The 22,856-nt window shown below is 46.7% G+C and overlaps 1 protein-coding gene and 1 long non-coding RNA gene across 3 annotated transcripts in view; one reads left to right on the plus strand and one right to left on the minus strand.

Moving 5' to 3' along the window:
- Positions 1-223: 223 nt before the first annotated feature.
- Positions 224-20,907, minus strand: LOC104974562 (uncharacterized). The gene is made up of 5 exons (XR_812202.4): positions 20,008-20,907; positions 12,575-15,676; positions 11,483-11,622; positions 11,175-11,275; positions 224-4,236 (listed from the first exon to the last, which is right to left on the minus strand). It is a non-coding gene; the product is annotated as an uncharacterized lncRNA (long non-coding RNA).
- The window catches only part of TMEM154 (transmembrane protein 154), a 52,060-nt gene continuing 48,195 nt past the window's right edge, over positions 18,992-22,856 (plus strand). The window contains exon 1 of one of the 2 annotated variants that reach the window (XM_059876223.1): positions 18,992-19,250. In XM_059876223.1, the coding sequence (XP_059732206.1) occupies positions 19,163-19,250 (88 nt within the window). In that variant the 5' untranslated portion in view covers positions 18,992-19,162. The remainder of the gene's footprint in view (positions 19,251-22,856) is intronic. The other variant, XM_002694322.6, reaches the window with a different exon arrangement.

Here is a 22,856-nt window from a genome sequence, read left to right on the forward strand (position 1 = left end):
CGTCGGTGCCATGGAGAGAAGGACGCCTCTCTGACCCTCAGCTATCAGCTCAGAGACTCTAAGCCAGCGGGTCAAAGCAATGGCATCAAGAGCATCACCTAAGGATTTCTTAAAAATATAGATGCCAGGGCCCCACCTCTAGGGATCCCGACTTAGTTGGTTTGAGTTGGGATCCAAAGTATAACTTTATTTAAATATTCTCCAAGTGATCCTAAAGCATAGTCAGGGTGAAAGGCACTGATTTTAGCTTTGGCTGGGCAACTAAATAGGTGATAATCAGGAAGGGATGTAAAGGGGGGTTTCTAAAGAGGCTCAGAGGGCTGTTACCCTGGGACTGGTCCCGGTGCTGGTTTTTATCTTGCTCTTTTTGCCTGTTGATCTTTTCAGTTTTATAATTTTTTGGCTGTGTTGGGTCTTTGTTGTGTGGCATGTGGGCTTTCTCCAGTTATGGTGCTCGGGCTTAGCTGCATGGCATCTCGCTTCCCTGGTGGCTCAGTGGTAAAGAATCTGCCTGCCAATGCAAGAGACACGGGTTTGATCCCTGGGTTGGGAAGGTCCCCTGGAGAAGGAAATGGCAACCCACTCCAGTATTCTTGCCTGGAGAATCCCATGGAGGGAGGAGCCTGGCTGGGGTCACAAAAGAGCTGGACTTAGTGACTTAGGACAACTTAGTGACTAAACAGCAATAGTGCTTCGTGAGCGCCTCTGAAGTCTCTTTTCAGCTTTATTGAGGTATAACTGACAAATAAAATTGTAAGACACTTAAAGCATACAGAGTGATGATTTGATATACGTATACACTGTGAAAGGGTTCTCATCTAGTTAATTAACCATCTGTCATCTTCTATATTTATCTTGTGTGTGTGTGAGAGAGAGAGACAGGGAGCATTTCATTTGGCAAATTTCAATTATATAATACAGCGTAATCAGGTGTGACTCCTGATTAGGTGAAACCAATAAAGGTAATTGCATTTCCCTTGCAAGCGACTGATATAAAAATGGCAATACCTGTGAAAGGAAGTCAGCTGGGTGGTCTCTGGGAAAGGTTCCCAGAACTCAGAACATTCTCTGTACCAGTCTTCAGACTGTCGTGTGAGGTTTGATCCTGGGAGGAGATCTATGAGGGAACAAGTCTCAGGATCAACATCAACACCTTGAAGGTGGCAGAGCCCAGAGATGGGAGGAACTCGGTCCCGAGACTTGTTGAGACTGACTGAACCAACCAGCCCTGGACCTGCCTTATCTCCAGATTCTGAGTGTGAGATGTGAGATTCTCTTTATTCAAGCCGTTTGAGCTAGGTCTTCTGCTTGTTGAAGTCAAAAGCGTCCTAAATGATACATGTTATTTTAGCCATCTTAAAATTACTGTATTTTTATTTGTCTGCAGATATTTGTGTGTATATCTCATACATTCCTTGAGACAGAATCATGCTTTTTTCGTATTTTTTCAAACAGTTTCAGGTTCACAGCAAAATTAAGAAGGTACAAAGATTTCCTATACACTCCTGCCCTGACACGTGTATAGTCCCCACCCCCTACGCCCCACCTCCATTAGAAGATCTCCCATCAGAGTGGTACATCTGTTACAGGTGGAACAGTGTACCAACTGTACAACAACAAATAGGGAATCTACATGGACACATTATCATCCCTCAAAGACCATAGTTTACATCAGGGTTCACTCTTGGTGCTGAACATTTTATGGGTGTGTGTGTGTGTTATTCGTTCAGTCATATCTGACTCCAACCCCATGGACTGTGGCCTGCCAGGCTCCTCTGTCCACGGAATTCTCCAAGCAAAAATACTGAATTGGATTGCCTTTCCTTTCTCTGTGTTCCCTGATGGCTCAGAGGATAAAGCATCTTCCTGCCATGCGGGAGACTTGGGTTCGATCCCTGGGTTGGGAAGATCCCCTGGAGAAGGAAATGGCAACCCACTGCAGTATTCTTGCCGGGAAAATCCCATGGACGGAGGAGCCTGGCGGGCTACAGTCCATGGGATCGCAAAGAGTCCGACGTGACTGAGTGAGTTCACTTCACTTCACTTCCTTTCTGCAGGGACATTTCATGGGTTTAGACAAATGTAAATGACATAAGTCCACCATGATATTTAATAGTATCCTACAAAGTAGTTTCACTGATTTAAAATTTTCTGTGCTCTATGTATTCATCCCTCCCCCACTCAAACCTTGGCAACTACCAATCTTTTTACTGTCTCTATAGTTTTTTTTTTCCCAGAATGGCATAGAGTGGGAATCAAAGAGTATGTATAGCCTTTTCAGATTGGCTTCCTTTATTTAGTGATAAGCATTTAAGGTTCCTCCATGTCTCTTCATGGCTGAAGAGCTCATTTCCTTTTAGCACTCAATAATATTCCATTGTCTGGATATATCAGAGTTTATTTATCCATTCACCAGCTGAAGTACATCCTGATTGCTTCCAAGTTTGGGCAATTATGAATGAAGCTGCTAGAAACATCCATGTGCAGATTGCTCTGTGCACTTAAATTGTTTAACTCTTCCAGGTAAATACCAAGAAGCATGATTGCTGAATCACGTGGTAAGAAGGGTTTGTTTCATTTTGCAAGAAACTGTCTTCCAGAGTAGCTGTACCATTCTGCTTTCCCACCAGCAATCCAGGAGCCTTCCTGTTGCTCCACATCCTTGCCAGCACATGGTGCTGTCACTGTTCCAGATTTTGGTCATTCTAATAGGTGTGTAGTGGAGTCTCATTGCTACTTTCATCAGCATTTCTCTAATGACATATGTAGAGCCTCATTCCATGCACTTATTTGCCATCTGTGTATCTTCTTTGGTGAAGTGTCAAGGTCTTTGGCCCCTTTTTTAATTGAGCTGTTTGTTTTCTTATTGTTGAGTTTCATGAGTTCTTTGTATATTTTGGATGACAGTCCTTTAGCAGATCCTTTATCTTTTGTAAGTATTTTCTTTCAGTCTGGGTCTCGTCTGCTAATTCTCTTGAGATTGTCTTCAGAGTCATGGCATTTTATGTGGGATTTTTCCAAAGTCTTGAATGCGATGTGTTTGAGAAAACAAATGAATTATTTATTTCCATAAACATTAAGACTTACTTTGTGTCAAGCTTATGCTAATCACTGTGAACACTAGAATGAAAACAAGCTTGGAGCATTTTTGATTGTTCAAAACAAAAACAAGGCATTTCATCCTCTTAAAGAGAAAGTTGGTGTCTTATAAGGATGCGAGCAGATGGACCACTCACAGCTCAGTTTGTCTTCTCCTTGCCTCCAGCTTATCTGACTCACGTGGTCTCCTGTTTGTGCCTCTCTTTCTCTGCTTGTGAATTCTCCTTTCACTACCCACTCACCAAGAGATCACATGTCATTTAGTCCAGATTTCAGAAGGAAGAATTTTGATTAGCTTATGATCACCTTTACAGGGTCAAAGCCTTCAAGCCCACTACCTTCTGGGTCACGGGACAGCATTAGATCGCGTGTCCATTCGAGTGACAATGACGGTCTCTAAACAATACAATATTCTGATGTGTTGTCCTTGAAACTATAAGAGGAATTTAGGAGTGAAAGGCCCTGTGACCTGGATCTCTAAAAGGATGACTTAGAAATAACTCCAGGGACTTCTCTGATGGGCCAGCTCTGAAGACTTCACCTTCCTACTCGGGGGTATGGGTTCCACCCCTAGTCGGGAAGGTAGGATCCCACATGCCTCATGGCCAAAACACCAAAATATAAAAAACAGAAACAATACTGTAACAAGGTCAATAAAGACTTTAAAAAAGAAAGAAGGAAAATAAAGTTAGGCTCTCCGTCAGCAGTCTGATACCTTCCAGCAGCCCCTGTGTCTCTGCATCCTGCAGTGCTGTGACTGAGTGGGGCCCACGACTGCCCACCGCAGGTTTACTGCTGCTGCTAAGTCGCTTCAGTCGTGTCCGACTCTGTGCGACCCCATAGACGGCAGCCCACCAGGCTCCACCATCCCTGGGATTCTCCAGGCAAGAACACTGGAGTGGGTTGCCATTTCCTTCTCCAATGCATGAAAGTGAAAAGTGAAAGTGAGGTCGCTCAGTCGTGTCCGACTCTTCGACACCCCACGGACTGCAGCCCACCAGGCTCCTCCGTCCATGGGATTTTCCAGGCAAGAGTACTGGAGTGGGGTGCCATTGTCTTCTCCAAACACAGGTTTACAGCATGAAGTAAAATGGAATCAAAGTCTCTCTTTTAGAAAAATCAGCAACGATTCTTAACCTGTTTTGGGGAAAAGAAATAGAAACTGAATTATCAAAGCTGGAAGAAAAATGTGTTCCATAGGAACAAATCATCCACAGTGTTATCGTTTCTGAAGGACTAAAAATACTTGGAAATGTTAAATTAACTAGTTAAGATAAAAGCAATGTATGCGGCAATGTTGTCGTTTTTTTACAGTCAGATACTCCTGGACATGCAGTTATATTTCCAGAGAGGTGATCACATTGGCATGAACTTAACCAGGAAGCAGAGTTAACCTGATGGATTCAGTGTACATAATCACTTAAATGGAAGATTTTAATTTTTAAACAGGAAAACACAAGTGTGATTTCAGAATTACTAGGAGAAAATTCTTGGAAGAAAAAGATAACTTACCCTTATTAATTTGAAAACGACTCTAGAAAGAAATAGGGAGCGACACTTTCTGCCTCTTACTTATCTGCATTTTCTATTGTTTCTACAGTCAGAATGTATCACCTGAGGAAAACTTAAGTGTGGTATTTTATATATGAATTGTAAGCAATTAAAAGGAAAAGACAGCAATTTATCTGGTGTAGCAGCCAGCATGGCGCCATAAGTAAACAGAGGCTTTCCTTTCTAATGCCTTTGATGGTGACGATCTCCATTCCAGAGTTAGCACATGGAGATGACACAGACACCCTGGAAACACACTGGAGCCTATTTTGGTGCATTTGAATTTAGAATTGAAGTACTAAACCCATGTAGGTAGTGTCAGATGACGGTTGGTCATGTGAGCATTTTTGCGGTGACTTCACTATGTACTTAAATAGAAGATGGACAGCTGTGCAAGACACTATTTTCATCTGCCTCCAGTCTCGGGTAAGCAGTTTCATCTAGACTGTATCTAAGCACTCAGTCCCCAGTGAAAACCCACCAAAGTCAAATGTAGCCACTTAAAAAGCAACCCACTTTGTAATAGGAGCAGGAGGAATAAATGTGCTTTAAAAGACAGTGTTCTCTGAGGAGTGGGTTGACTGAATACCAGTCAGGCCATGTCACCGCTGCTCTTAACAATGTCCAGAGCTCCTCATCACTGACAGAATGCAGTTCTCTTCCCCACTCCATCTCCAGCCCTCGTCCCAACTTTTTCTCTAACCTTATCACCTCCCAACATCTCTTGATACACCCCACTTTCTGACCATCTGAGACTGCCCTTTCCTGAGCAAGCCTAGCATTTTCTGATCTCTGTATGTTAAAGTATTCGTCCTGTGAGTGTGACCAAGGACTGAGAGGGTAACAGGCAGGAAGGCCAGAGGTCTCCAAACGGAGGAAATAGGCTGCAAGTGTCAGACATTTTCATCTCTCTTAAGCGGCAGGAGGAAACAAACTAGCGATATATTTTTCCTTCTCTATACAAATTTAAAAGGAGGTTTCTCTTAAAATACTGTGTTGCCATAATGACACCTGGTTTCACCTGAAGTTAACTATTCTCAAACCTTGAGATAACCTATGCATTTTTTCTTATGGGAATGTTTGTCTTAAGCTATGTTAATGTACTATGCATTTACCCCAAACTCTGTCTTCAAGTTGGTTCTGCCTAATGGCTCAGAACCCACTTGACAAACCAGTATGCTATACTCAGATATTGTTCCCCTAATCTATGTAATATCTGTGTATAACATACTGGTTAGTCAAGTAGGCTCTGCCATTGTTCCCCTAATCTATGTAATGGAGAAGGAAATGGTAACCCACTCCAGAACTCTTGCCTAGAAAATTCCACGGATGGAGGAGCCTGGTGGGCTACAGTGTATGGAGTCATGAAGAGTCGGACACGACTGAGTGACTTCACGACTTCACGAATCTATATAAATGAAACTATTTGTATGGTAATCTGCCCTTCTACAAGATTCAAGTTAATCATGTTATGGCCCGGGATGAATCGTCTGGTGCCAAGACTATCCAAAAATGCATCTTATGGGTGAGGGGCCTGGTGCCATTCTGAGTTTTAAGACATTCCTTTCTTTCATTAACAGACTGTTAGTGACTCTATAACATCCAGCTGAAGACAAGCAGGGGGGTGCTCTTTCTGCCCCCTTCTGATGCCAATGTCAGAAGCTTTCTCTATCTCCTTTATACTTTAATAAAACTTTATTACACAAAAGCTCTGAGTGATCAAGCCTCATCTCTGGCCCCGGATTGAATTCTTCTCCTCCGGAGGCCAAGAATCCCAGCGTCTTTTCATTCAGCAACAACCTTTCAGGACCATGGTAAGGAGAAGACTCTGCAGCTATGTACTGACACTTGAATGATTTTCCATCAGTTTCCTCCAATCATTACTGCCAGGAATGGGGACCCTCCAGCCATGCCCTTCAATAGCAGCCCTGTTCCCTGAGGACAGCATGTGTTCACTGGACCATTTGGTTCCAGGAGGACTTGGGAGTGTCCCCCGGGTTCCACGAGAGTCAGATGAGCATGGAGGTAGAGCCCAGAGTCTGGATTCCAAGCCAAGGGACCTTGGGTTGGTCCCAGACTTCAAGTCCTGGACTTCTGCTTCTTCAGCTGACTCTGAGGAATCAGGATGCCTGCTCTGCTTCCCTCAGAGTTTGGGATGAAGAGTACATGGATGTGAAAACAGGCATTCACGTCTCAGTAAATCTCAACTCTCACGTTAGTTTAGCACAGGGGTTTTCAGCCTCAGGGCTGCTGACATCTCGGATGGCTGGACGATTCTTTGCGGGTGGGGCACTGGCCTGCATGGATATGTGCTTACTAGATGCCAGCAGCACCACCCAAAGTGTACGCTGCCAAATGTCCCTGGGGAGAAAGTGCCCTGGGGAGAGCACTGGGTGTAGGATGAGCTTTCAGAGCTGGGTTCTGGTCACACTTCCATCTTTCTCCCCATGCTGCTCCCTCAGCCCCGTCTGCAGGCTTTTGTGGTCATCAAATGAACAGACCTTGAAAAAATTCCACGTCCAATGCCTTCCCCCACTCTCAGTCAGCCTGTTATAAAGATGTTTTTGCAGTTATCCATGTGCAGACTTCGTAGCTTCTCTGGATTCTGTCCACAGAATCTCCCAGAAGAGAACATCATTTCCTGGGTGCTAAATTCAAAAACACTTCCTCTTTTCTAGTTCATCCTTCCATCTTTATTTACTAAACAATCCTACTTTTGACACACAATCTCCCTTAAAAATCCACATTTTTTTCCAACCTACCTGCAGACCTATTGTGGGTCTCTTTTTTTCCCTCACACATCGTTTTTGTTCTGTTTTTTAATATTAAGAAGGTAACACATGTATTACATTTTTTCCCAATAGTACCGAGATGTATTAAAGGAGCTCTGTCCCCTTGGCTTCCCCTCCTCCTCCTTGCCCCTCCCATCCAGCTTTCACCATCTCTCTCTAGTAAGGTGAAAAGTTGAAAGTGTTAGGCACTCAATTGTGTCCAACTCTGCGACTCTGTAAACTGTAGCCCACTAGGCTCTTCTGTTCATGGGATTCTCCAGGTAAGAATACTGGAGTGGGTTGTCATTCCCTTCTTCAGGGGATCTTCCTGACCCAGGAATTAAACCTGGGTCTCCCACATTGCAGGCAGACTCTTTGCCGTCTGAGCCATCAGGGAAGCCCCTTCTCTCTCCAGAGATAACTGTTAATTCCTGGTGGATCTTATCTTCTAGTGGCCTATCCAGAAGCATATTTTTTTCTTCACTGTTTTTTCAACATGCTAATGTTTGTATATGAAGATGATAAGATTTCTCTTATTCTGTCCCTAGCCAGACTAATTCTCCATCGCTGAAGATGGTCAAAGAGGAGGTTTTATTAGTGCTCTGCAGGTGTTGAAAACAGATTTCCTTCCTGCAAGAGCCCCACAGGAGCAGCCACCGAGCTCTGGAAACACCGGTGGCCCAACATGGCCAGGAGAACCCCTGCAGGTATTCACACCCTAACCGGCATGTTAAGACCTCCATTCTGTTCTGTTCCATTCTTTTTTTTTTTTTCCCAAAGAAGAAACACGTTTTGCAAAGGACCCTGATGAGAGAGCACGGACAGGTTTATGCAATAGCAAAAAAATAGCTACACCAGAGGAGGACAATTAGGCACGGTGTGACTGGAGCTCATTCCAGGGACTGTGCTGCTTTGAAAAGGCTCACGGATTAAATTCTTGGCTGGGAGACAGTAAGAATTATTTTGTTTCTGGTTCAGCAGCTTGTAACCATTTACAAACACAGGTGTCAGTGTGCAAAGGAAAGATTTTTTAAAATACCATTTGAATAAGGGCCATTTTTAGATTCTTTCTCTGATTCCTTTGTTTGTTCAGCACGTATCATCGGTTTTGGGCTGTCTTGTGGGGCAGAGTTTTGAGGAGGAGGAAGGCATCAAGTTGACTGAGTCATGGATACTGCTCTCTTTCAGGGAAGAAAGAGATTGTCTACATTATAAAATGCAAATATAATGTGAAAAAGGTCACGAGGGCGGCTAAGATGCTGCAGACGCTACCAATATACTTGTTTTCCGATGAAGACTGCCGTTAACAGTGTTTCTAGCACACCTAGATGTCCACGGACCAAGAAATCCAGAAAGGCCACGGGCGACAGCACAGCACAACTCAGCCGTGGACATCTGCCGGCTGCAGATGGAGCACGGGTCCCGCAGGTGGGGGTAGGAAGAGGAGACGGCGAGTTGAGTGTGGACAGCCCTGTCTTCACAGGCCTTATCCTTACTGTCTACAGGATGATGTGGCAGTCACATTTCTCCGCGCTTTCACGGTGCTGCCAGAAGCAGCTCTGATTTTCTTGTCTGACTTTTTCTGCTCAGGTCTGCCACTTGTGAATGAAGGATCTTAAGAGCTGTATTATTAGTCAGCTACTGCTGCACTGAAGCTCTGTGAAAGACAGCCCTAAATCTCTCTGCAGTTTACAATCCTAAACATTATGTCCTTGTTTGTGGTTCTCTCAGTCAGCTAAGATTTGGCTGATCCAGGCTGGGCCGGACAGGGTCCCAGGTTGCCAGTCTTGTTGCGGTCTGCTTCACATCACGGGGGTTATGATGTCAGATCACAGAAATGCAAGGTTCCAGGAACAAACATGAGCCGGCGAGCCGTACTGTGTGATGGCGCTCAGAGAATTCAGCCCACACTGTCTCTTCCACTCATGTTTTTTTTGGTCAGAGCAAGTCATACATGGCCTGGCTCAAGATCGGTAAGGCAGGGAGGTAAACAGTGCCTACGTGAGTGAGAGAGACTGCCAAGTCACAGGGCAAGGAGGAAATTCATGTCATTCAGAGACAGCATCCATAACTGGGAACAGTTATCTAATCAGCTATAAGGAGTTGCCATTTTCCTCAAAGAGCAAAACCTCACAGTGAGACCTAGAAGGAAGTAGCCTCTTTCCATGGACTGGAGTTGATGCCAGCCTGTGGTGCTGAAACCCGTGTCACTGCCCCTGTGTGGTTGGAGCTGAAATGGCCTTCACTGTAGAGACTTGATGAGTCTGGTCCCTGGCTTCAGATAAATTTTGGGCCTACTGCTTCACAGTCGGTGAAGGAAACGTGCCATCTTTCTTTGCGGAATTCTTGCCTGTTTATTTCCTTCCTCCTGCCCCAGACCCACAGTTGTCATGCTGCTCCAACCCGCTCGCTGATAGCTACTCCTGCTCGGCTGCCAGGCCGCTCTGGAGGCCCTCTGCCCTCCCCTCTCATCTGGCCCAGGGCTGTGATGCTGCCAATACTGGCTACAACTCTGGAGCTCAGTGATGGATGACAGGCTTGAGGGTGGGCTGAGGGGTTTGTTGCAGGGCCTGTCTTTAGACGTGGAGGCCTTTTTCTCCACTAAGAACCTTTATATGTGCCCACCCCCAAAAGAATCTCACAGACCCATAGGACACGATGCCAGGGTGATAGTGACTGTCTAGTCAGCCCACTGTTTCACAGATAAAGCCAATGAGACCAGAGAAGCGAGTTCCTGACAGAATGAAGACGGGGGCCTTGGACTTCGGCTTCTCAGTTTGGTGTACCCCTGGCGTCTCACCATGCCCATCCTTCCTCCATTTCATGCACACTGTGGCAGGATACTAGATGAAATTCCAAGAATAAGCGGTTGAGGAGCTCTGCACTCCATTTATACATCTGTCTAAAGACCCCACGACTAGCAAATTAGGCTACTATTTGGGCTAGGAAAAGGAGGACTCAGTTAAAATGCAAAGATAAAGGGTTAATTCTTCAATTTTGATCTTCTAAAGGCCTGAGGCGGAGAAGGCAATGGCACCCCACTCCAGTACTCTTGTGGAAAATCCGATGGATGGAGGAGCCTGGTGGGCTGCACTCCATGGTGTTACTAAGAGTTGGACACGACTGAGTGACTTCACTTTCACTTTTCACTTTCATGCATTGGAGAAGGAAATGGCAACCCACTCCAGTGTTCTTGCCTGGAGAATCCCAGGGATGGGGAGCCTGGTGGGCTGCGGTCTATGGGGTCGCACAGAGTCGGACACGACTGAAGCGACTTAGCAGCAGCAGCAGCAAAGGTCTGAGGAAGGAGATAGTCCTCCCTACCAACTCTGGCATTCCCAAGGCAATATCAGAGAAAACTAGAGGATGGATGGAGGGACCCGGAAACAACTGAACAGTGAAAGTTTCCATCGCTTAGTCATGTCCGACTTTTCGCAACCGCATGGATTGTAGCCTGCCAGGATCCTCTGTCCATGGAATTCTCCAAGCAAGAATAACGGAGTGGGTGGCCATTCTCTTCTCCAGGGGACTTTCCTGACCACAGGGACAGAATATGGGTCTCCTGCATTATAGGCAGATTCTTTATCATCTGAGCCACAGGGAAAACAACTGAAGCTAATCCTGAGTAACTGAGAAATCACTGAACCGCTGACAGGTTGCATTTGTGACTGTATTCAGTTTACCACGACCAGAACGGAAAGTCAAAACTGATGCTCTAATAGAAAAATAGAGCAAACTACCATCTTTCCATACCTGAGTTTGTGTCTATAGTCTGTTGGCAGGATAGTGGCATGAATGGCTGGTACTACAGGTGGAAGGAGGGGTGAACTGCCAGCTAATATCTGGAAAAAGATCTGGAAGGGTTTAAACATGGAATAATTTTGTTTTGCTTATATGCACTTAAAATTGTTCCACAATAAATGTATAATATATATAGTTTTTACTATAATTTAAAAATGTACTATTTCAATTTAAAAATAATTACCTCCCAGCCTCCCCTATTCTCTCCCACTGGATTCAAACACCCTCAATTTTTGCTTATTTTGGCATGACCCACATACCCTGGAACTGGAGTTGTTCCTCCTGATATCTTTCTTTATTCTGTTATAACTTGCCATCTTCCCCAAGCCTTTGTGCTTTTGCATTTTATAGTTTCGTGGGTGTTGGGACTTAGTTGGCCAGCACATCATCAACTGCAAATCTGGAAAGTCAAATTAAACAGGAAAACAAAAGAACCCACATTAAAGTCACTCATCTGTGTTTATCATGCTAAAGTGCAGTCTAATACAGATACTCTGTATTTGTTAATAATCTATGTCCTTCAAAAATATTTAAAGGGACTTAGAAAAAAAAGCTATCGGTATATGATCTGATCAAAGCTGAAACAACAGTGGGAGGAAGTCTGATTTCCTTTAACAGGCATGGAAGGCTGCAGATGAGTGAGATCAGGGCGGTCAGGTGGGGAGACCAACCAACCAGATCTTCTTAGTAGGTTCTGATGGGTATTGTGGGTTGGAGGGGAGGCTGTTTGACCAGTGTGGGGGCGGGGGAGGCTTCTGAGAAGGCAGTCTGGTGGAGATGCTTCCTAGACTAAGTTCTGGAGGATGAATCAGGGTTAGCCAGGGAAAGGGATGTTCCTGGAAGTGGTGAGGAAACCTAGGCTAATGGAAGTTCCACCCCCAAGCTTTACTTCTAGTTCCAGGCTTTTGGGCCAACAAAGTGAAACCAGAAAATAAGTCATGCTATTTATTTCTTACCGTGTGAGAAAGGGTACATAACTTTCAGGGAACAAAAATGAAACGCTATAATAGTGATTCTTTAGTTTTATCATGAATGAAAATGCCCCCAAACATCATTAAAATTGCAGAGTTCTGGACCTCAGCTCAGATTCAGTCATGCTGTTATGGGGTCCAAGGCTACATATTTTAACAAATTCCCCAAATGATTCTGGGGTATGTACCCTTTACCCCCAGTCCACCTAAAAAAATACTGCTGTAAAAGGAATTTTTTTATTCGCCTACTCATTCATTCATTTTTTCATTCAAAAACAAAACTATGAAGTACTGTCCTAAATGCAGGGGATAGACTACAGAACGAGGCAGAGAAGCTCCCTGCCCTCGGGGGGATGTTGGCCACTGGGATGGGACTCCTACCTCTTTGGGCCGGTCAGCCTCTTCTTCCTCGAGTGCTCCCCACAGGGCCATCCGGACTAGAGACCACAGGTCACTGTGGCTCCTAACTGCAATCCTTCTCAGTTTCCGTTGTGGTGACCAGACATCTGCTTAGGCCCTGGAGACTCTGTCGTGAAGGAGGTCCAGGCTGAGGCCGAGGGTGGAAGCTGCTAGAATCCCCCCATCCTGCAACAGCTCCTCCGAGCAACCAGCTGAAGGGTGAGTGACCAGGGGCAGCAGCCAGGATGCAGGGGCAGAGCCACCAAGGGTTCTGAAAACAGGTCAGTAGGAACCTGGTTGGGAGAACTCCCAGCTTCAATGGCACTGTGCTACAGACTGAATACTCGTGTCCCCCTCAAATTCAGATTTGAAGCCCTAACCTCCGATATCTATATTTTTGTCTCGGGGGGAAAGGTGATTAGGGTTAGTTAGGGCCATGAGGGTGGAGCCTTCCTAACAAGATCAGGGTCCTGTAAGAAGAGATGCCAGAGGGCTTGCTCTGTCTCAGTGCCATGTGAGAACACAGCTACAAACCAGAAAGAGGGTCTTCACCAGGACCCCACAGGCTGGCACCCCGATCCCAGCATTCCAGCCTCTGAACTCTCAGAAAATAGGTGTCTGTCGGTGGTATTTTGCAGGGCAGCTGGTGCTGACTATGACACAGAGGAAATGCAGTCAGCTGCTGTCCTGGCTGGAATTCCCGGCATGACCTGGGGTTCCACCCCAGCTCCAGCCCTAGTGCCTGCCCATTCATCTCTCTGGGTGCTTCTTTAGAACCTCCGACCTTAACCTGCACCACCCACTCAGTGGGCTTCAGAGTGATCTACAGGCCCCACCTGACGTGACTATTATTACATTGTGTGAGGGCCCGCTTCCTTTTTAAGCAGAGTGCACACCCTTAACTACCACCAGCTAGCACTGAGAGAAAGAGGGGCGCCCCAGAAAGTATGTGTAAGCATGTCAGTGTGTTTGTGTGTGTGTGAGCATGCATGTACACTTATGAGTATGTGACTGTGTCTGTGGGTGGGTGTTGAGAGTATACAGACCATGGCTAGGGTATATACATATACATACATATATATATTTTACATGAAAACAGAACTCAGACCCTACCTGTAGCAGCAATCCAAGAAGCCGAGCACTAATCCCTGTAACACTGGGTCTAATTTTTCCTCTGCTTCTGATTTAGGAGAAGCCAGATATGCATCTCTATTGGAGAAGGAAATGGCAACCCACTCCAGTGTTCTTGCCTGGAGAATCCCAGGGACGGGGGATCCTGGTGGGCTGCCGTCTATGGGGTCGCACAGAGTCGGACACGACTGAAGCAACTTACCAGCAGATATGCATCTCTAAGCAATGGCTGGAACCCATCAGTAGAACTGGCTTCTGGTACCCCATGCCAATGGCTCCCATCAGGGTACTGGAGCCTTTACGTTTTCCACTGTAGAGCTTTCCCCACTCCTCTACTAGACTTTGAGTCTCTGCCTACTGCAGGAGATGGTGGCTGACTCCCTGGCTGTCGCAAGCTCTCCATAAATGGCCTGTGCTTGTTTTCTGGTTGCTGCTGCTGCTGCTAAGTTGCTTCAGTCGTGTCCGACTCTGTGCGACCCCATAGATGGCCTCCCACCAGGCTCCCCTGTCCCTGGGATTCCCCAGGCAAGAACACTGGCGTGGGTTGCCATTTCCTTCTCCAATGCATGAAAGTGGAAAGTGAAAGTGGAGTCGCTCAGTCGTGTCCAACTCTTTGCAACCCCATGGACTGCAGCCTACCAGGCTCCTCCGTCCACAGGATTTTCCAGGTAAGAGCACCAGCGTGGGTTGTCGTTGCCTTCTCCGTGTTTTCTGGTTGGCCTTCCTGTATTTTCCACAGTGCGTGAGTGTGTTAAGCATGTGTATGAGGTGTGTCTGTGTGTTGGAGATGGTGAAGCTGGGGGATGGAGGGGAAAGTTGGGGTGGGGAGCCCTGCAGTCCCTGCAAGATAATCCCTTCTGGGATGTTCTTGAAAGGGGATGATCCCTTTCTGACTGGAGGGGTGGGGCAAGAGGGAGGGGAGGAGGAATTGGATGACAGTCACCTCAGAGAGTTGATTGTGAAAGCCAGACTCTTGCACAAAGTCATAAAGAGTGGCTCCAACCAGTAATGGTCTTCTCTTCCCACCCTCCTGAGCATAAGGAAGAACAGGGCATCTTCCAGGTACACTACCTCCTTTCTCTCCTCCCTCCCCTTCCCTGAAGGCTGCCAGCAGGCACACTGACCCCACCCCCGCCTGCAGGCCTTGCTCTGAGGCTCCCCGCTGCCTCACACCTACCTGCGACTGGGACCCTGACTTCCTGCCAGGAGGTGTCAGGATTTAATCTGAGGCCAGGTGGCCACTGCCAAAATGAATGGTTGGTAAAATTAGAACAAACGGAGGTAAATAGCCCTTTACCTCACACGCATCACCCTGGGATTTAACTGCAGTGAAGAGATCGCTGAGGTGCTGCAATTTTCTGATCAATGATGGTAATTTTCTCTCCCTTAAGATCAGCTTAATCACTCTGAGGGTCTTAGAGAGCACAGGGGTCAAAAGAAAATTACAGAGTGGTGCAGGGCTTCTCTGCAGCTTATTTTGCACATCGTTCCGAGTGATGCAGTGCTGTCTGCTCAGAAGCAACACGGGGGACCCTCAGAGAAACTGTGAGACACTCATAGGCGGTGTACACGCTGCAGAACAGGAGTCTGTGCTCTAGCTGCAGACAGACACCTGCCTCTGCAGACCTTCCTGCCAGACGAATCTTAAAATCAAAGAAACCAAGGCTTACACCTTGCCAACCACATGCCTCAAGTCTGAGATCCAAGATGGTTTTAATAGAGTGTAAATGGCAAAATGAACAGAACGTTCAGGCCCTGGGCCTTTTCTCTGGCACATACGCGGTGCAGCGGGAGAAACGCCTGCTCACACAGGAATGATTGCCCTCAGACTCGGTGCTAGAGGAGCTCAGAGCCAGCAGTCAAGGTTTTGATTAATAGGTCCTTGCCTGTTGTTTCCAAGTTGATCATCCAGTTTTGAATTCTTTTCTTCTGCTGTTTGTTCTAAATTGTTACCTAAAGCACAAAAGCATATTTTATCAAGACTTGACTTAACTTCTGGTTAAAAATATTAAAATGCATACTGTCAATCCATTAACACTCTGATTATTACATAAACCATCAACCTGTTTCTGTGGATAAGAACTGAGATAAACAGTGACCGTGGACAGGGAAGCGCAGCAATGCACTAAACGAAAAATGGCCAAGTCCGGGGCTGAGGAAGCCAGTCATTTGTGCGCTCACACCGACCCGGCCACTGCAGGTGGTACGGACCGGAAGTTGATGCCTCACGGTAAGCTGCAGGCAAAGGTTTAGAGGTGGGATGGGCGTCTGCAGCCTCGCTCTGTCTGCCTGTCTCTCTTGTACCACAGCAAACGTGATGATGAAATTCCATTCTTTTTCTGTTGTTGTTCTATGAACTTATTTCTCAAAAACAGTCTTACGATATTTGTGGAATAAAATACCCAATATTTATGTGGAATTCCATTCTGCAGTGCTTAGACCCTAGACCTAAACCAAAGAAAGGCCTTCAATAGAACACAAAACACCTAGCCTACTCTAATGGCTCTCGACACTGGTATAAACTGTCGTGTCTTTCCTGCAGTTTTTCATTCGGGTAGGCTTCCCACACCCCCTTCCAATCCAACTCAGTCTACTTTGTTTTGTTAGGTAGTTAGAATAGGAAAAAGGAGTCCAAAATGGCAGTGGCTAAAAGACAAAGAAAGGGAAAAGCCCGTGAAAAGGGAACAAAGGAAAAACCCACCTCACGCCTGGAGAGTGAGACCCTCAGGTGAAAAACCACGTCCCTTCTGGCTAGCCCTGCTTTGCACAGGGCAGGCTCAGGGCGTGGGAGGCAAAGCATATAAAAAGAGGGAGCCAAGATGGGTTGAGGCCTCTCCTCTGGGGTCAGCTGACCCTCACGCCTCAACATTCAGAAAACGAAGATCATGGCATCCAGTCCCATCACTTCATGGGTAATAGATGGGGAAACAGTGGAAACAGTGTCAGACTTTATTTTTCTGGGCTCCAAAATCACTGCAGGTGGTGACTGCAGCCATGAGATTAAAAGACGCTTACTCCTTGGAAGGAAAGTTATGACCAACCTAAATAGCATATTCAAAAGCAGAGACGTTACTTTGCCAACAAAGGTTCGTCTAGTCAAGGCTATGGTTTTTCCTGTGGTCATGTATGGATGTGAGAGTTGGACTGTGAAGAAGGCTGAGCGCCGAAGAATTGATGCTTTTGAACTGTGGTGTTGGAGAAGACTCTTGAGAGTCCCTTGGACTGCAAGGAGATCCAACCAGTCCATTCTGAAGGAGATCAGCCCTGGGATTTCTTTGGAAGGAATGATGCTAAAGCTGAAACTCCAGTACTTTGGCCACCTCATGCGAAGAGTTGACTCATTGGAAAAGACTCTGATGCTGGGAGGGATTGGGGGCAGGAGGAGAAGGGGACGACAGAGGATGAGATGGCTGGATGGCATCACTGACTCGATGGACGTGAGTCTCAGTGAACTCCGGGACAGGGAGGCCTGGCGTGCTGCAATTCATGGGGTCGCAAAGAGTCGGACATGACTGAGCGACTGATCTGATCTGATCTGACCCTCACGCCGCAAGGGTGTACTATCCTTTGCTTGCCGAATAAAACTCAGCTGTAACACTAGTCCACCATTTCCAATCTTTACTGTGGCAAAGGAACCAAGGAAATTACACACTCTCCCAACCGTTTGTTGTTAACAACCTCTGAGAAAATTGTCATTCAAGTATGAAGAAAGGTAAAATACAGATTTTTCCCCTCCTGAGAGCATATTCTACTTTGGAAATGGGCCTTTTAAAAGACTGTTTCTCTTTGACTATCTATCTAGCAATCAAGCTGTTTGGTATTTTCCCAAAGGAGTTGAAAATTGATGTCCATGCAAACAGCTGCACGTGGATGTTTCTGGCAGCCTTATGCCTAACTGCCAAAACTTGGAAGCAACCTCGATGTCCTTCAGTAGTGTGTGTGTGTGTGTGTGTGTGCCAAGTCACTACAGTCGTGCCTGACTGTGCGACCCTGTGGACTGTAGCCCGCCAGCCTCCTCTGTCCAAGGGGTTCTCCAGGCAAGAATACTGGAGTGGGCTGCCATGCCCTCCTCCAGGTCCTTCTAGTAGATGAATGGATAAATAAAGTGCAGTACCTGCAGCCAATGGGATATTATTCTGCACTAAAAGGAAATGAGTTATCAGGTCATGAAGAGACAAGGAGGAAGCTTAAATGCGTGTTACTAAATGAAAGAAGCCAGTCTGCAAAGGCTATCTACTTTGTGAGTCCAACTATCTGTCATTTTGGAAAAGGCAAAACTATGCCAACAATAAAAAGATCAGTAGTTTTCAGGGGTTGGGAGGGATGAACGCGTGGAGCACAGAGGATTTTTAGGGCAGAGAAACTACCCAATATGATACTATAATGAGAATACATGTCATTATTATATATCTGTCCAAACCAATAGAATATATGGCACCAAAAGTGAACCCTAAAGTGAACAATGGGGCTTGGTGTGGTTGTGATGTGTCGATGTAAATTTATCAAGTGAAACAAATGTACCACTCTGCAGGGATATTGAGAGTGGAGGAGGCGCTGCAGGTGTGGGGACTCGGGGTTTAGGGATAATCTCTGCCCTTTCCTCTTAACTTTGCTGTGGGCTTAAAACTGCTCTAAGAAATAGTCTTTATAAACAAAAAGCGAAACATGAAAAGATGATTTCTCTCTGGAGCAGCAGAGCACGCCCTTCAGGCATATAGTATACCTTTTCCTTCTAATGAGCTGTGGGCGTGGGGCATGCAGGACCCAGGACCCAGGGAGAAGGGTGTGGGTGACCCAAGAGAAGGGTTGGCCTGTTCCTGGCTGGGCACAGTTCCTGATGGCACAGGTGTCCCTGCTGAATGGGGTCCAGTGTGGTAGCCACCAGCCACAAAGAGTTACTTAAATTTACATGAATGAAAACAGAAACTGACAATTCAGGGCTCGCCAGCCCTATTTCGAGTGCTTAGCAACCTATGTAGCTAATGGCTCCTGTACTGGATCACACAGATTCAGAACATTTCCATCATCTCAGAAGGTTCTACTGGAGAGCGCAGCTCTAGACTCTAGGCAGAACGGGACACTGACTTGGGGATGGAGTAAAATCACAAACCCAGAAGGCGAGTGGTCCACGCCCCCCAGCCCCAGATCCTGAGTGACATCTGAGAGCAGGACACTGCTCCTACTGGGGCGATATCAAAAGGCGGGGTCCCACGCGGCCGGGGTGGGGAAAGGCCTTGCGAGGTGTGTTAACTGAATCAGTGCTTGAAGAGCAACTTCTCTTTTGCAACTCTTGCTGGTCTGACAGGCTCCTGCAGAATTACATCACTTCCTAAAAAACAGGCAAACACCTCTCCTTCAAGTTAGCACCGACCCAAACAAGCAGGAAACAGGAAATGTTCACGTTTCAGTGGGACTGAAACTTCGCGCAGCAGCATCACGATGCCGGGGCGCGCGCCCCCCGAGGCTCCGCGCGCCGCCCTTCTCCTCGCCGTGGTCCTCGCGGCCCTTGCCACCCGCCCGGCGCAGGGTAAGCACCCCTCGGCTTTCCACTCCCGGCGAGGAGGACGAGGAAGGCTTGTCTGGTACCCGAGGCTACAGAACTCTGCCGGGGAGCGTAACACTTAGAAAAACCTAAGCCTTACTGTGAAAAAAGTGGAGGAAAGTCTAGCTGTCTTTTTGTGGGGGGAGGAGGGAGGAGGGACTTGGCTTCGTTCTCTGCCGGCTGATCCAGCTGCAGTTCGCTCCTGGAATTTAAGCTCCCCGCAGTCTTTGTTTTCCAAGATGTAATTTACCGGTCCCAGTCATTTACCGGCTTTAATGGGCATATAAAGAAAATGACCAACTCTTTGGCAGTTCCTGGAAAAGACCGTTTCAATCAGCTGAAACAGAGAAATCATGAATTAACTTTTAGTAATGTGGGCTGAGAAGTCTGCTGGTTCCAAAAAGTCCTGGAAAAACTGGGCTATGGAAATTTAGGACTGGAAAGTAGACTAAAGAAACACCATAAGTTAAAAAAAAAAAAAGTAAGCAGGAAATTGTCTGAGGAATCCCCAGGCATCCATTCCAACTTGTAAGGGCTTTCATCAGCTTTCCTTTGATCTTGTTACCTTGGGAGAGATTTTCTTTGTGTTGATTGTGACTAATGAAGCTTTGGTTTTAAAAAGTTATGTGATTGTAGTGAATCAAAGGTATCAGAAAAGACAAAGTATTAAATCTCATAGTGTTGAGCTAAGAGAAGCATTTGACAGTTGCTACAACCAGCACAGTCACTCCCTGCTTCTTACCCTTGTGTGGATTCGCTCTTGGGTAAACGAACTGGTTGCAGGTGCTTCCCGTCAGTGGACACCTCCTGCTGCTAGCTTGGAACAGCATTGGACCCACAAGGAAGGTTCTCAAGCTGAGGTTCTTTAAATAGGATGTGGGGAGGAGCATCAGACACTACCTCACAGACAGATAACCTCCTGGAGATTAGAAGTCAGCACACAACCACCCCACCCTACCAATCTCCCTTTCCCTGGGTGTTCCCAGCGTGGTCTCTAGGGTTCCAGGTGGAGACTGGAAAGGCCAAGCATTCCAACTGGAGAGATATTTGGTTGAAATTGAGGGTCATGTTCAAAATGAGTTTGGTGGACGCTGTGCTTTTTAATGCATAAAGTTTTGGAGCAGGTGTGCTGTGCGCTTAGTCTCTCAGTGCTGTCCGAGTCTTTGTGACCCCATGGACTTAGCCCACCAGGCTCCTCTGTGCATGAGGATTCTCCAGGCAGGAATACTGTAGTGGGTTGCCATGCCCTCCGATGGGGGAATCTTCCCAACCCAGGGATCAAACCCAGGTCTCTCTCATCACAGGCAGATTCTTTACTGTCTGAGCCACTCCCTTCCCCATTTGGAGCAGGAAGGGAGCTTAAAGATGATGCTCAAACTGTACTGAGTGTTTAGCTGTGCTGGAGGTTCAGCTGTACTGGGGGTACAGATGAAGAAACTGAGAGGAGAAAGGTAAGACCCACCGCCAGTCAGCTTTTCTGACTTGGACTCCAGGGTCTTTCCTCTGCAGCCAGGGAATCCACCATGCCCTCTGCTAAAACCTCTGGACCACGTTCCTTTCCCTGACAGGCATCCCTCAGCACCCATGGGAGCAGGGCCCAGCTATCCTTCTTCCCCACTTTTAACTCTCACTGCTACCACACTTGCCTCAAACAGGCTCCTGAGAGTGATATTTAACCTTAGCTGAGTACTTTTCTTGAGCGCCTGAAAATGATGGAACCAAAGTGTCTGCAGTCCAGGAGCTGCCAAAGGACTAGTGAAGAGACTCAGTGCAAGGTCTCCCTCTGGGCTCTGTATGTGATCGTGGCCCTTCTCTTCACAGAGGTGGCTCCTCACTCGTGGCCCCTGGCCTCTCCCTGCAATCTCCTTTCCACAGCATCTCCTTGAGTCTCTCCTGCTCCCCCGCCGCAGCCCCAGTCACACGAAATGGAGCGTGTGTTCCAGGCCTCTGTGGCTTTGGCTGCAAGTGATGACAGGTTCCTTTTTTTTTTTTCTTACAAGTGGATGCCTGTGTACTCTTAAAAGGCTCAGACGGAATGTAGCCTCGTTGCTGGTGTCTGTCTCACTGCCCCTTCTGTGGCACCCTGCCTGTTGTGCCCCCATAGACCTGCTGCTGCTGCTGCTAACCACCTAGAATCATACCCAGGCCTCCCTCCAGGCTGTGAACACCTCCAGGGAAAAGAAAATTCCCTTTTGTTCATCTTTGATTTCCTCCAATCTTGTAAGGGGTCAGCATAAATTAGGAACCCGGTGGTTGTTGAGAAATACTGAAATCATCCTAGAGTGGGTGTGAGACTGGTCACTAAAACCGATGAGCTCCTGAAGGCAGGTAATGTTAGGATGTCAGGAGAAGGACGAGGTGAAAAGTTGCATTTGAGGGGAGCACGGGGCTTGTCTGGGTCAGCCTACCCTCACTGGGCCCTGTCTCCATTCTCAGTGCCTGAAAATGCAAAAATGCCCACTTGCAAGCAGCTGGATAAACCAGAGCTTATTACTTTGAGATTAGCCGAGGGAAAGGCTGTTCTTAATTAAGGACTGAATGAATATACATTGTAAAATTAAGTAAGATATATATCCTTTTGAGGGGCTTCCCTGTGGCTCAGTAGTAAAGACTTTGCCTGCCAGTACAGGAGACGTGGGTTCAATTCCTGGGTTGGGAGGATCCCCTGGAGAAGGAAATGGCAGCCCCCTCCAGTATTCTTGCCTGGAGAATTCCATGGACAGAGGAGCCTGGTGGCTACAGTCTATGGGGTTGCAAAGAATCAGGCACAACTTAGTGACTAAACAGCAACAACATATTCTTTTGGGCTAACGGTGTCTGAGTGTCACATGCGTGCATGCTAAGTCGCTTCAGTTTTGTCCAGGTGATCTTCCCGACCCAAGGATTAAACGGGCTTCTCTTGTGCTTCCTGCATTGCAGACAGGTTCTTTACTGCTAGTACCACCTGGGAAGCCAAGTGTCATAGTTACATCTAAGTATTTCCTTGAATTCTTCAAAAACTATCACGGAGGTGTTTGGTAGAAGACTGCAGTCTACCAAACAGGCTGATTCCTCTTTGCAAGCATAATCCAGGTTTATCTCACATCAAAGGTGCGACATTATCTAATACCTGCCGTTACCTGAGACCAGCACCATTGCTGCTGAGTCAGCATCTTTGAATCTTTTGCTTTATATAGCTATAGAGCCTGGTACAGAATGGATTACTGTCTCAAGAGAAGTCATCCACTTAGAAGTCACCAGGGGAGAAATGAGAAAACAGCTTTTCTGGGATTTTGACCAAACAGATGAGAACAGTTACAGAATAGCTCTGGGCCTAGGGATCTTGGCCAGTGTCGGATGCTAAGAAAGCTCAGAACGAAGGCAGCGTTCTGCCTGCGGGAGGAAGGGCCACCTTGTTCCTAATCCTGTGTCCTGCCAGTGTCAGCGTAACACTGTCAGAAAGTTCAGAGCAACTTCCCAGATACCGCTGCTAAAAGCAGAGTGGTCTCTGGAAAAAAAGAACTGAGAGGCATGAGGCAGGAAGAAGGCAGCTATAAATGTTTTGATGGCCAAAGTTAAACACTGGGTTTGATGGAGAGGACTGGGAGGTTT

Source organism: Bos taurus, chromosome 17 (genome assembly GCF_002263795.3).
Source record: "Bos taurus isolate L1 Dominette 01449 registration number 42190680 breed Hereford chromosome 17, ARS-UCD2.0, whole genome shotgun sequence".
NCBI lineage: Eukaryota > Metazoa > Chordata > Mammalia > Artiodactyla > Bovidae > Bos > Bos taurus.